Genomic DNA, 15,228 nt, shown 5'->3' with positions numbered 1-15,228 from the left:
GGGCCGGTAACCTAGCCCGTATCAGGAAAATTAAGGTCAGCAACCGATGGAGGTGCGGTTGCTGTACGACAAAATACTGAAGATCCTCCGCCAATGACGGCGACGACGCGATGAAACAAGAACACGCCGCAAACCAAGCGGAACCCTGACAACCAAACCTCGCGGCCTGAAGACCTGACGACGCGACGTAGAAGCAGCGGGACAAACCGACCTAGCCGTGACCCGACGCCACGACTTAACTGCAACGCAAGACGACGGACTAGCGACCTCGTCGTACTGTTTGACGGCCACAAGGTCACCGCTCTCGTCGACACTGGAGCTGACTATTCCGTCGTCAGTGGACCGTTCGCCAAAAAGTTGAAGAAAGTTAGGACTGCTTGGCAAGGCCCCGAAATCCGGACCGCTGGAGGCCATTTAATAACGCTGGCTGGGGTTTGCACCTCAAGAGTTGCCATCTTGAAGCGGTCTTAACCTGCGAGCTTTGTAGTCTTACAACATTGCTCCAGATGCAAAAATCCGTAAACAAGGGGTGGGTGCTCGAGCCGACGTTTCGGCAAGTGGACTTGTCTTCTTCAAGGCTGGAACTGAACTGACATTGGAACTGGAACTGACATTGCTCCAGGGATGTGATACTTGGGATGGACTTCCTAAGTCACCACGGCGCCGTCATCGATCTGAGGTCTGAGTCAATAACACTAACCTCAGAAAAAGCGCTGCCGCCCCACATGACGACAGGTAACCACGCGTTGAATGTGATAGAAGAGCACGTCATGGTTTCCGCCTCTCTCCAGCGTCATCATTTCCGTCGGCACCGAAGAACCCGCAGACCTTGAAGGCGCCATTGAGGGCGATCAGCACCTGCTTCTGAATCGTGAGATTTGCGTCGCAAGAGGCATAGCCGAGCTGCGGGACGGCAAAGGAAAGGTAGTGCTGACAAGCTTCAGCCACGAATATAGGCACCTCAACATTGGTACGACGGTCGCCTACATCGACGAATTCGTGGGCGCCAGCAATGCTTTCGCCCTCTTCGATGCTACCGAACCAGGTTCGACGGATCGAGCTCCCCAACCAGATTTTGACGTCAACCCGAGCCTCCTGAAGCACCAGCAAGACCAGCTCAAAACCCTGCTCCTGCAATTCAAGGGCTGCTTCTCGTCGTCGTCAAGAATTCGACAGACCCCAGTCGCGAAACATTGCATCATAACAGAAGAAAGTGCCGGACCAATCCGTCAGAACCCGTACTGAGTTTCGACGCGAGACCGTTAAGAAACAGGTCGACGAAATGCTATGCGACGACATAATCCAGCCGTCCAAGAATCTGTGGGCGTCACCTGTGATGTAATCGAGGAAGAAGGATGGAACCCTATGTTTCTGCGTCGACTATCGGCGCCTGAACAAAATCGCGAAGAAGGACGTGTACATTCTCCCACGAATAGACGATGCCCTAGATCGACTCCACAACGCGTAGCAATTTTCGTCGATGGACATCAAGAGCGCCTACTCGCAAATCGAAGTTGACGAGAGAGACCGAGAAAAGGCTGCCTTTATAACACCAGACGGCCTGTTCAAGTTCAAGGTCATGCCCTTTGGTCTTTGCTCGGCACCTTAGACTTGCCAACGTGTCGAGGATACAGTACTGGCTGGCTTGTTGGCGAGCTAACTTGAAGGACCCTTCACGTCGTCTCGCACGATGGAGCTTGAGACTTCATGAATTCGATATTACCGTCGTTTACAAGTGCGGAAGAAAACACTCGGACGCCGACTGCCTTTCTCGACTTGTCAATTTTGTGACGATAACTGGGGTAGCATTATGACAACCGCACCTTTTTATTTATTTTTTTTCGCGCGGCAACCGGGGGTTCGTGAATAATCGACCCACGTTCGTTAAAGCCAGGTCGTTACCTCAACACGTGCGCTCGTCGTAATGCTTCTCAAATACTCGCCAAAACTGACAATAATATTACTAGAAATAGGAGCCCTTTCGGCTGCTGGCGGCTGCTCGCGCTGAAGGGAACTTACGCCATGCCGTGCTTCCATATGTGCAACAGGCTTGTTTTCATTTTATCATCGTGTTGTTTCTACGCCGAATTTTGAGCTCACTCGTCGTACATCCGTTTCTTATCGTGCGCAACGATCAGAGGCCACAAGCTTTCAACTACAACGACGACACGAATCAACACAGGCATCGGTGTTTGTGCTCCCTTCGTTCCATGAACTTAGTATTGCAATGTGCCAAGCGGAACCAAAGGGTCTATTAGGGATTAGAGTTACGTTGAACTGGAATAATCACGGCAAAGAAACCTAGAGTCACCTTAAACACTAATGCGCGCACCTAGCGTGCAACCGGAAAATGCTTTACGTGTGCGCTCGTCTCCATTTACGTTTCACCGATTACTTCGAGAGTTGTCCTAATGGTTAACGATATTTTATAGTGCATATTCCAAGAAGCCCACAGGGCCAGCTATAACAAAACATTCAAAACAATTTACCTATTTATACGTGCTGCATAATAACTGCATTGGCATTCTATTCATCGTCGGCGCTACTGCGGGAGCGTCTCGTGGGCTGCCGCTGCTTGCTGTTTTCAGCCACTTTGAAGCTGACAGCTTAGCGATTACTTACTGGCGCCTTTACACTTGCGAAGCGTTGCTGTGTTTTGCCCGCGTACCGCCAAGGACAGCAATACCTTGTGAACTGAGCGTATACGCTGCATACACCGCCGCGGGTCTCCACACACCGGAAGGGCGGCGAAACATCGCAGACGCTATACGGTGCTGCGGCGGGGATATATATATATATATATATATATATATATAAGTATAAAAGTTTATGCGCCTTCATAGAAACAACTATTTATTTTGTCTACGTTTCGACGGGAGCCCCGTCTTCTTCAGGACAAGAATTGTCCTGAAGAAGACGGGGCTCCCGTCGAAACGTAGACAAAATAAGTTGTTTTTATGAAGGCGCATATACTTTTATACTTATAACCTTGCGGCAACCGAAGTTACTCTTCCGTATTTAAGTATATATATATATATATATATATATATATATATATATATATATATATATATTATATATATATATATATATATATATTTATATATACTACGAAGTAGAGGACGTGCAGCGCGAAAACTTTTTTTAGTCTTCGAACGTTCCAGCCGGGGACCGACCTTAATCAGGGTTCCCTGATGAAGGCCGGTTCGCGGCTGAAACGTTGGAAAAATGAAAAGTTTTCGTTTTGCATGTCCTCTACTTTGTAGTATTGGTTCTACTGGATCCAAGGACACTTTCTTCTATATATATATATATATATATATATATATATATATATATATAATGAAAGGCAAGCCGTTCGCGGACGCTGGAAGTATATTAAAAGGTTTGTTTGACGCACGTGTGAAAATGATTTCGTTCAATGAAGCTTATGTTCTGGCCTTAGGTCGGGCCTGTGATCGAGTATTTATGTTTATTGATGAACCGTACTGATCCACATTGAGTAACTATTACCTGAACTGATGGCTACTCTTCATCTGTTTGCAGGAGCTTCACCTGCAGTACCACGCTCGTGGGGAGCGTAGCGTCGAAGAGTCGGCACGCCTCGTTGGGCTTGGCCTACCGAAGCCTTACGACAAGAGCCAAGACCACTGATAGATGCCGCCAGCTTGAGTTTCGAGCGCCTACAGGGCGCGCTGTAGAGCAGTACACACATATATAGGTCGCTTTTAGCGTCACCGGTTAATTAACGCCGCGGGTTAAATGGCTGCGTGAGCATTGTTGCAACGGCAGTCTCACATTTGCATTTCATGCAGATGTAATAATAAAGTTTTGTTGACCGTATTCCGACGACTCCGGGAGGATTCGCCTCGGAATCTTCGAGATTCCTCCAGCGTTTGTTCACGCTACAATTGAATACACGGGTCTCAAGCATTTTCGCCTCCACCGAAAATGCGGCCGGCGTGGCCGGGTTTCGATACCGTGTCCTTCGGGTCAGCAGTCGAGTACCATAACCACTAGGCCACAGCGTCGTATCATTGAAGCTGCAACTTCTAGTACGCTGAAGTTTTATCTGCAATTTCTAATAGCGATGTTCCAAAGGCAGATACAGGGAGCCATTCACTCACAGCGCCACGCCTGTGCTCCTTTGAAGGCCAGCGGCTGCGCCCATTTCTGGCCTCTTCCTGTCCTCTGTAGTTATCGCACCGCACGTGTACACCATCGCAACATCTCTGTCCACATCCCTAAGGCGTGAATAAAAGAACAAAAATGGTGTGCCCCTGAGGCACCTTCGTCCGTGTTCGCGCTCGCTCGCGCTGTATTACACTGCGTCAATTACACTTTCTATCCTTTTCACGTTCTCACGTGAGGTCAACACGACGAAATGCTCTTGTAGTTTCAACTCTTGTAGGCTAGTGATTTCTATAACTTTAGGGGTTTCCTCAGAGAAGTCGCTTATTCTTGTCTCTTCCTAAAAGCTTGTTTTCCTTTCAATTCCAGCGGTTTTAAAATAGGCGCACGCCGCAATGTTAATGATCATTTTCAAGTGGTGCGTTTAGTTAAATAACAACCACTGAGGGCACACGCAGTAAATAGTTCATTCAATCTATTCGTCTCTCTTAGTATTCTGACAGTGCATCTAGCTTAGCTGTGCTTGCAATAATGTATATGCCGCCGAAGACTGTTACGTCAAAGCAAAACTTCGTCCAGTAAAGATCAGAAAAAGTGACGTGATAAGTGAGCACGCACGCAAAAAATTCACCGACGATTACAATACTGCCTAATATGCAAATACTGAGCGCAGCTTCGTGTTGGGGCTGGAGGCACGTACCCACTAAAGGCCTAATTCTCATCGAGGATTCAGATCTACCAACTGGCCATAGTTTTGTGCTGCGCTTCATGTCATGCGTTCACGACTCTCGTTACGTGTTTAAGAGTCGTAACACCATGTGTAATTGTGTGATCACTTTTCGAAACTCTACCTCGAGCAACATATTCCGAAATGTTCGTCTCGTTATTTACGCTTAACTGAAATGTAATCAAAATGAGGTTCAAAGAAGACAAGAGTGGCCTTCTTGATCCACTTCAATCACTCTCGATTCAATTTAATATGTACAGCTGTCAGCACGCCCCACTGCGCGGCCTCGACCGCGGCTTCGACTGACGCCAGCGCCACCAAGCGTTGGACACGATATGTTTGCATGCAGCAGCTGACTATAGATGGAGCGCGGGTCGTTATCGCTGGTAAATTTCTGTTACTCTTCTGCCTGACCGGCAGGTCGAATACACTCACCTCGGTCCGTTTTCGCCACGTTTCGATCCTGGCTGCGTTTTCACACGCGCCCATGACATTCGTTGCCGTATGCTTATCTCGGCAATGAATCGTTGCGTGTGATAGCTCACGCACCTTTCGTGTTTGAAATTACAGCTGCGCATTCCTTAAACGCCGGAAAAAAGCACAACGCAGCATGTACGTTCCCATCGAAAATTGGATCGCTCGCTTCGGAATGCCCTCTACTACGTAACGAAACGCACTTGGCCCTAAACTGAATATTTTAAATGTTACATAACTGACTTTAGTTAATTAACGTATTAAGCGCAATATAAAAATACCCTAACGAGCGCGACATGACGGCAAACCATGTCGCTGGTTTCATTCAGTTCAGGTTAACCACTTCTTTGTGAATTTGTGTTTCTAGTTACGTGGAACACCCTGTATAAACACCATACTGGCGGCACCCTTATATGGTATAATAATTGAGCATGATGTCGACTTAGATGCTAAGGTCAGACAATAGAAAACCCAGTGCCTACGGAAAATAACATAAGGGTCGTGGGAACGCTCATGAGAAAAACGGAGTTGGTATTATGTTTCTCGAATTGCCTACCAAACATCTTTCAGATTTCTTCCAAGAATTTCTGTTTAACGTAAACTCAATTTCGCAATTTTATTCAGTCGTAAGCAGAACTTTTGTTACTGTATACTCGGGCTCGCCCGGGTTATTTTACCTTTGTCCACAACATCGCCTTGACATAGCAGTAAACTCAAATGGAATGTAGATATGGAAACAATGGAATGACGCTGAGAGTTAAAAATTAAAAAAAAAAGTAGAGAACGTACATTAGCAGCGCGTTACAAAAGACATATTGCAGTAAGCAAACGGGCAAAAACTATACCGAGGCCTAGGTAATGTATGGGATGCAAATGGACAAGAGCAAAAAGAGCACTTTTGCTAACAATGAAATTATCATTAAAAGGACTACTTGAATAATTAGATGCGAAGTATCTTATGGCGGAGTTCAATCCGGTGGTGGTGGTGGTGTGCGGCGTGACCACCCTTACTGCGCATGCGCATACCCTCTCCACTCACTCTCTCCCCTCCCCATTTCCCCTCTCCACACTCCCTCCCCACTTCCCCTCTCCCATCCCCCTCGCCACTTCCCCTCTCCCCTCACCCTTTCCGCTCTTCCTCTGAAACGCGGGCTAGATTGTTGGCTAGACATGCCGAAATTCTCTCCTGCGCAACACCGCGATGAGCACCAGCGCATGCGCGTCCCCTCCCCCTCTCTCTCCTCTCCTACGCTACCCCCTTTCGCACGCCTGCCGACTGCGTTTCCCGCTCGCCCTGTGAGAATTAACGGCCAGGCTAGAGGGTAGACAAGACGCGCGTAGCGTTCCTCTTCGCGTTCCACGACGCGAGGTCGGTAGCATGCCCAAAGAACGCCAACGGAACGCGATCGTGCAAGTGCTCCGGCTTCGCATCGCCTCATGGTCCCCTTTAGCGGGAAATGTAATTTTTTAGCAGGAGGAACGAAGACACAGTACGCCAAAATATTCGCCTTTTCGGTCGGTTTCAATATTGCGATAGAAGCAACACGTGTTGCACCCAAGAAACTTCCGGTCACTTCAACTATCACTGTCTAACGCCGAAGCAGAAAGCGTATTTTTTATGTAGTGCCAGAATAAAGAAAGACTCTTTTTCCGCTTTCAGGTAAAAGGAAGGAGCATAAAGTGAAGGCCTAACTCGTGTAATGCTGCGTGTGCAGCTTAGAAGAATATTCATTTAAAATATTTGGCCAGACACAGGGAGAAAAGTGGTGAAATTGTGCGAGCTACTCGCTAAGGCTTTTGTTCCCCGCGAATGCTACTAGGCAATGCCGGCGCACAAAACCGGAAGCCGTCCAGCAGCTGTGTTTGTAAACAGCGAAAGGGTCTATATCCGGTCTATATGTAAGTGCTTGTTCTATTGCATCTATAGCATCGGCGCCGGTGGTGCGACGGTTGTTAGAATCTCATTTGCATATAAATCACTATCATCTTATGTAATTCAAACTTACATCTATGAGATCTTTTAAATCGCTATTGTATGAAAGCCACGAGGCGCAAAGCAACTCCATTTATTACATTCTTCAGACTTCGTAACGAACCATCACGTAAGAGGAACATCGGTAACAGGAGAGAAAAAAATTACGCCATCTCCCACTGAACGGAACCATGTGGGGATGCGAAGCAGTGCATCGGTCGACTTTAAAAGTTCTGTTCATCACTGGCACCTTGCCCGATGTTAACGCGTCCTTGCAAGTGGAGCACATCATGAATTCGAAGTAATTGCTGTTGCTGTTACTCGTCTCGAACTCTTGTTAGAGCACGCCACGCGTATTCATCGCGCGCCTGCAGAATCTCGTTCGCCGACGCCATCACGCGATTGCCGAGAGAGTGTAAGGGGGAGAGGCCACAGCGTCTTACCCCGCCCCTTACACAGGCCCGAACGCGCTAGCGCGTGCCAGCGCGTGCCAGCGCGTTCCGACTAGGATACAACGCGTTGGTTCATCGCGCGTCTGCGGAATCTCGTTCGTCGACGCCGTGACGCGATTGCTTAGAGAGTGTAAAGGGGAGAGGCCAAAGCGTTTTATCCAGCCCCTTACACAGGCCCGAGCATGCTAGTGCGTGCCAGCGCGTTCCGACTAGGATACATGTAGCGCGCTGGTTCATCGCGCGTCTGCAGAATCTCGTTCGCCGACGCTAGGACAGCATACGGCAGCCCGGACCCCTAAAGTGCTGTGCACGTATCATCATCAAGGCGGTCGAAGAACAAGGGGAAGAAGACTTCTCCTTGGCGCGAGCGCGCGCTCAGTATGTTACAGATGGCTATGCTTGCTGTATAGTGAACTAGAACAAGCTATAACTTGGTGGTAGAAAGCAGACGGTCGAAATGGAACTACGGACAAAGCCCAGCGCAAAAGCTGCTTCGCATCTAAAAACACTGCCGTGCTAGGCTGTGGCACGGGAGTACAAAGGCTGACGTCACAGCCTCGGCAGTGCAATTTTAGGGGGTCATGCCTATTTAGCATAGCCCAGAGAGGATTACGACGGCGCCAAGGGAGCCGTCTGTAAAGAGGTCTATAACGGCATAAGAACTTGCGTGAAAGATGCCGCACACATTGGAGTACGCAGAACAGTACAGTGTTTACGAGGAAGTGTCACGGTACCGATGCAAGTAGAAAGAAATTAGAAGAGAAAACAAAAGGTTGGCTTTGTGTAGAAGGTCGGGCGCTTGCTTTTTTTCAAGATCGCGCTAGCTCCACCACGTGACCCTGCTCCACCAATATTGACGCGCAGACCCCATCGCCTGCCCTCACTGGAGGACTCTGGAGGAAAGAAAAGAATGGCACTGTCGAATATTGTTGACGAAGAGAACGAAGTGCGGGCAAGAGAGGAGAGCTCGCGCAAGCTGTGCCGGAACGAGCGTTTGCCTTGCATGGACGCGTTTTTAAAGACGATAGTCTTTCTTGGGGAACTTAAACGCAGAAATTTTGGTCTGTCTTTCTGTCTGTCTGTCTTTCTGCTTGTCGGCACGTCCCTCGATTCAGCCACTCGGCCAAAGTTGAACCACTTGCCCGAGGGCCAGCCCTCTTGAACTGGTACGGCTGTTCATACTTGTGAACGTTGTCGATCAAAAAGTAAATATCATGCATATCTGAGGTGCAACATCAATAGGTAAGTATTAGGTGGCGTGTTCCTTTAATAGAAAATGCATACATACGTAATTTTAAGGACCCTAGTATAGCACACTGAAACGCGGTTCCGAAAACACAGCGCGGTTTATTATTGTATCTCCGCCATTGTTCCAACTACCTCTTCTTTCTCTACAGCAGACTACCCACTACTAGTTTATGTCCCAAGTGCGTCGTGCCAGAAGAAGAAGAAAAGTATGCCACAGATAGGCCCCCCCTGCAGACAAGTGGCCGTGGGCACTTGAAGAAAAAAAAATGGTCAGACTGAGCTTGTCAGAATGGGTGCCGGCTTGATCCTTTCAATGCTGACTGTGTCTTCATGCCCATTACGCAGGATTGTAAAATGATGTTCAGAACGCTGATGACTGGGAAAGGACCGTCATAGCGAGGCTGAAGAGCACGGCGAGACGCATCGACACGAACAAAAACGTGTGAAGATGTCTGTAGGTTTGCCGGCAGAAAAACGTCGTTCTTAGTATGAGCTGAAGTTGGTGATGGGCGCAAGTTTTGCATGAAGACCCGCAGACGCTGGACGAAAGAAGATGGATCCGAAACACTCTGCGTAGTAACGGGGCTGACGAGGTCACCAGGCAAACGGAGTGTGCAGCCATAAACCATCTCGGCTACAGAGCAGGCAAGTTCTGGCCGAAGTGTTGAACGCAGGCCGAGAAGCACGATAGGGAGGTGTGATACCCAATCTTCGGCGTGAGGCTGCGAGGCGAGTGCTGCTTTTAGATGACGGTGGAGTCTCTCCACTAAGCCATTTGATGCTGGATGATACGCAGTTGTGCGAATACGCGCACAACCCAGTAGAGATGTGACAGAGGTGAAAAGCGCTGACTCAAACTGTCTGCCTCGATCGGTAGTCACCGTTGATGGTACACCGAAACGGCTAATCCAGGTAGCAAGAAAGGTACGAGCAACTGTTTCTGCCGTGATGTCAGGCATTGGAGCTGCTTCAGGCCACCTAGTGTACCTGTCAATACACGTAAGCAAATACGTATTTCCCCGACATGGAGGTAAAGGCCCGACAATGTCCAAATGAATGGTGTCGAAACGTGCATCAGGGAGAGGGAATTTTCCCCATGGAGGCTTGGTATGCCGTTGTACCTTGATACGCTGACACGCTGTGCAAGTGCGAACCCAGTCACGAATGTTAGCGCGTATGCGCGGCCAGACATAGCGTTCAGTGACCAGGTGTTGCGTAGCTCTTACGCCTGGATGGCAGATGGAGTGGAGGGTGTCAAAAACAGCACGACGCAGCTGTGAAGGAACATAGATACGAGTGCAGTTGTGTGAAACATCGCACCAGAGCGTAACGTCGTCGTCGGGAAAGCTGACTTGTTCCAGTCGGAGGGAAGTAGAGTATCGGAGTCGTGGAAGCTCATCGTCTAATGCCTGTGCCTCCGCGAGCGAAGACAATGAAAGGTCGGTGGTGCCTGTCGTGGCATTGATGGTAATACGACTGAGAGCGTCCGCTGCACTGTTAAAACTGCCTTTTACATAACGTATGTCTGTGGTGAATTCGGCAATGAAAGCAAGGTGCCGAAGTTCTCTAGGAGTGTGCGTGGCACTGCAGGAACGTAAAGCCGAAACAAGTGGCTTGTGGTCGGTAAGAATGGCAAATTGTCGCCCTTCAAGGAAGTACCTGAAATGCTTCACCGCAAGGTAGGCTGCGAGGAGCTCCCGTCCGAAAGTACTGTATCGTCGCTCAGTGTCGCGTAACTTGCGGGAGAAGAAGGAAATTGGAGCCCATGCACCATTGATCCATTGATGAAGAGCGGCTCCAACTGCTTCTGAAGAAGCGTCCACCATGAGGCTAGTGGGAGCAGTTGGTGAAGGGTGATGCAGGAGGGTGGCCTGGGCGAGTTTGGTCTTGACGGCGGAAAAGCTTGATCCGCGACCGTGTCCCAGGGAAGTGCGGCTGACTCGGCTTGCGAAGTCGAGAGTAGTGCTTCCAGAGGCTGCAGCAGTGTAGAGCATGAAGGGATGAAGCGGCGATAAAAATTGACGAGTCCGAGAAAACGTCGCAGACTACGTATGGACGTGGGAGGCGGGTACTCGAGGATAGCTTGAACCTTGTCAGGTAGAGGAGTGATGCCATCTTTAGTGATCTGATGTCCGAGGAATGCTATCTCCGAGACTCCAAACTGACACTTTTCTACATTGATGACAAGGTCGTAATCACGCAGTCGAGTGAAAAGCTCACGTAGATGTGCCTTGTGCGTTTCAGCGTCCTTGCTGGCAACGAGAAGATCGTCGATATAGGCGAAACAAAACGGCAAACCTCTTGTGACTTCGTCTATAAAACGCTGAAATGTCTGAGCTGCGTTTGTCAAACCGAAGGGCATTCGTAAATACTCATAGAGCCCAAATGGGGTAATTATTGCAGTTTTGGGAATGTCAGAAGGCTCAACGGGGATCTGGTGATAAGCTTTCACGAGATCAATCTTCGAGTATACTGTTGTGCCGGTTAAAAAGGCAGTACAGTCCTGAATATTGGGTAACGGGTATCGATCTGGAACGGTGACTGCATTGAGAGCCCGATAATCACCCTAGGGCCGCCAGTCATTGTTCTTCTTGGGAACCATGTGTAGCGCCGACGACCACGAGCTTGATGACGGACGAATGATCTGCAGCTGTAACATATGCTCAAACTCGTTGCGAGCAATGCGAAGTTTATCAGGGCCAAGTCGGCGAGGGCGGCAGTGAACCGGTGGGCCTGTGGTTACGATGCAGTGGGTCACAGTGTGCTTGGGGGTCTTATCCATTGGAGACTGCGTTGTAATCTCCGGAAACTCGTTGAGCAGAGCTGTATATGGTGACGTAGGCGGTTTCACGAAAGTGGGGTTTAGGGCCGTAGCGCGTGACAGAAAACCATTGACCGATAAGCCGGTATAGCTATCCACCAGGCGACAGCGGTTCATATCCACGAGCAGATGAAAATGCCTTAAGAAATCGGCGCCTAAGATTGCGTAGCGTACGTCTGCTATCCAAAATAACCACTGCAGTTTCCTTTTGAGACCGAGATCAAGGGTCAGAGACTTCTGTCCGTAAGTTGCGATGACCGAAGAATTGATCGCTTGTAAAGGAGTAGACTTCTCGCGGAGACGCCGGTCAGTTTTGGACGCTGGAATTATGCTGACTTCTGCTCCAGTGTCCACCAGCAAGCGAAGACCTGTGGTTCTGTCGGTGATGTGGAAGAGGCGGCTTGATGCTTGGCCTTGATCGCCCGCCGCTGTTACTGACGATCGGCCGGAGCGTTTCCCATGCGCCATGAGCAGGGTGGCACACATCTGCGAGCCGCGGCACGAAAACGCCGGTGATAGTAGCATGTGTTCTGCCGTGAAAAGCGGTGCTCGGGCTGGTGGAGGGGCCGTTGCGGAGCAGGCGACGTGAGAGATGGTCGGTGTGGACGAGGATGGTCATTTAAGTTATGAATGCTCAGCAATTGCAGACGCAAGTTAGCGACTTCAGCTGCGAGATCTTTTACCGTTTCTCGAAGGGAATCTGCTTCAGAAATCGGAGAGGTGTGGGCAGCGTTTATGACTGCCGGAGCAACGTCCATCATGTCATCGGCCATTTCTGCCAGCTCCGACAGCGTCTTATCCTGAGCTGGGACAAGAGCCATTCGCACGGTAGGTGGAAGACGCTGTAGAAACAACTCACGTAGTATGGATGTTTCTAAACCGTCCGGCTGGTCCCCAAGCAGGTGCTGCAGGTGACGTAGAAACTGTGTGGGACGGCGGTCCCCGAGCTCTTCGTTGCACAGAAGTTGCTGAATGCGCCGATGCTTAGGCGGAACGAGTCGGTGAAGAAGAGCCTGTTTGACTGTCGTATATGGAGTGTCACCAGGCGGGCCCACGAGGATGTCGCGTATTTCGGCCATTGCCTGTGGCGGCAACGCTTCAACGAGGAGCTCATGCTTGCGAACTTCTGACGTGATGCGATGAATGCGGAACTTGTTCTCGACTTGAATGAACCATAAGGAGGGATCGGCAAGCCACAGCTGTGGTAGCGTTATGGTAGTAGTACCTCCAACAACGCCGGAAGAGGGTACATGGCCAGGTGCAGTGGCAGCGGTACCAGGGCTGAGGCCGTCGAGATGCTCACGCTGCTCCATGGAAGGTCGCGTTCGTAGTCCGGGTCACCAATAAATATAGCACACTGAAACGCGGTTCCGAAAACACAGCGCGGTTTATTATTGTATCTCCGCCATTGTTCCAACTACCTCTTCTTTCTCTACAGCAGACTACCCACTACTAGTTTATGTCCCAAGTGCGTCGTGCCAGAAGAAGAAGAAAAGTATGCCACACTAGTTTCTTAAGCTGCGCTGAAAATGCATAAGAATGGAAGCTTGAGCGAGTTGGTATGCGTTCATCTTTGTTGAAACAGCGCTCACTACACGACGACGAAGTAAAAGAAGGCACAGGACAGGCGCTGCCTGTCGTGTGCCTTCTTTTACTTCGTCGTCGTCTAGTGAGCGCTGTTTCAACAAAGCTGAAAATGCGACTGCGCTGAAATTTGCCTTCCTCCGTGCCCTTCGCACGAGCTCATTGTTGTTTCGGTTTCGGTTCTGTATTGCACTGTACGAATGCCATGGGTTGGTGTTGAAAAACTTTAGTTTTGAGAAGGCCAAGAAGGTGAACAAAAATATTTAAAAAATGAAAAAGCAGCGTTGTGGGCGGCCTTCAGGCTGCCGGTTGTGGGCGCCGCTCTGGCGTTCCTGTTTTACCCAGGCGACGTGTAAATAAAAGAGTGTGTGGAGAGTACTCGTGAGTGCGGACGTTTCTCTGCTTCAGCGCTTCGCGCCAAACCGCGTTTTCGGGCTGGCTGGCGTCCCCGCCGGTCGCGTTGGTCACCGCCGGTCTTCGCCTGCTGCTGCGCCGGGACTACCAGCACGCAACACAGCACTCATGTTTCCCGACGTATTGCCAGATGGCGTCCATATCTCGCACAGCGCCTCTTCTATCGTCTTTACAGGGCATTTGCAGCGAAGCACGCAGATACGCGGCCAATTTTTTATCTTAGCCATGCCATAAATGCCACGAAACTATCGATCTCACTCGTATGCTCCGGCGTTGCTCCGCGTTACGCAGCGACAAGGAAAACACTGAGGAGCGGTGGGACACAGCTCTGCGCAGTCCGACATTAGAGGGGCAATTATGGGCAGTCCAACGGGCCCGCGAAGCGACCGAAAGGTTAGGTCTTTTGGTCCAGACGCGGGAGCGGCCCGCTTCGGGCTAGGAAACTAGCGCGACCTTTTGGACCTCAATAAAGTTTTCATCCATCCATCCATTTAACATTTGTTCTTTTCCACTCTACCGGCGAAGAAACCTTTATTCAACAGGCTCTGTCGATAGCTTTATTGAGGTGGCTTAGTGGCAGTAATATCAGATGAAGAATAACATGGCGCTAAGTCTATGTCTTCAGCTCGTCCCGTCTTAAGCACTGTATTATTCTTCTCGACTATGCACCAACCAGCCCAATCAAGCACACTGCAGCAGTATCTGCTTGAGAAGCGGAGTTCAGCCACTATTTACTATTGCGCGCATGGTGTCGTTTCTATACCAGTGCCTCGTATCTTAAAATACACGATACATTATTGAATGTATCGGAAACTCAGATACTGGTCTTGCGAGACGTGTCCCGATACAGATACAAGACACGCAAAGAGTATCTAAAATAGTAACTAAGATATATTATCTTCGATACTGCCCAGCACTGCTCGAGGACACAGAGCATGGCGCATGAGCTATGTCCATCTGTCCATCCATATATCCTTCATGCAATTGAAGAGCGCCTAGAATAGCATTCGCATCTGATAGAGACACCTACACGTGTAAGAGTGTCGAAGCGTCAAAACTACGCTTGGGATAAAAGCCTCTTTATTCGCATGCCACGAGGCCAGAACTGTCTACGGAAATAGATTTCAATGAATGCAATGGACAAATATCGCGCTAATGGTGTAACTCGGCCATATGCCAGGACCTTGGGTCACGATACCACGAGAAGGTACCGTGACAAAAGCGTACGGCACTCATGTACAACGAGGAACGTTTTCTTTTTTTCTCATGTATAATAGGCGCATATACGCCATACATATAAAAAAACTCAGTCTAAGCTGCGCACCTATCACGCGTTAATGTCGCGAATACGTAAAACAATAAAAAGACGCAGCGCGCAGCCAGTCCATGTTCTTCGCGCAGAAGG

General features: G+C 49.5%; 1 protein-coding gene across 2 annotated transcripts in view; it reads left to right on the top strand.

Annotated features, from left to right (window-relative positions):
- Window positions 1-3,843, top strand: part of LOC119394434 (protein FMC1 homolog) — a 36,384-nt gene extending 32,541 nt beyond the window's left edge. For both annotated transcript variants that reach the window (XM_037661741.1, XM_049415784.1), the window contains exon 3: window positions 3,547-3,843. In XM_037661741.1, coding sequence (XP_037517669.1) covers window positions 3,547-3,654 — 108 coding nt within the window. In that variant the 3' untranslated portion in view covers window positions 3,655-3,843. The remainder of the gene's footprint in view (window positions 1-3,546) is intronic.
- The last annotated feature ends 11,385 nt before the right edge of the window (window positions 3,844-15,228 follow it).

This window comes from Rhipicephalus sanguineus, chromosome 5 (genome assembly GCF_013339695.2).
Source record: "Rhipicephalus sanguineus isolate Rsan-2018 chromosome 5, BIME_Rsan_1.4, whole genome shotgun sequence".
Taxonomy (NCBI): Eukaryota; Metazoa; Arthropoda; class Arachnida; order Ixodida; family Ixodidae; genus Rhipicephalus; species Rhipicephalus sanguineus.
This window is presented reverse-complemented; position numbering and strand designations above follow the sequence as displayed.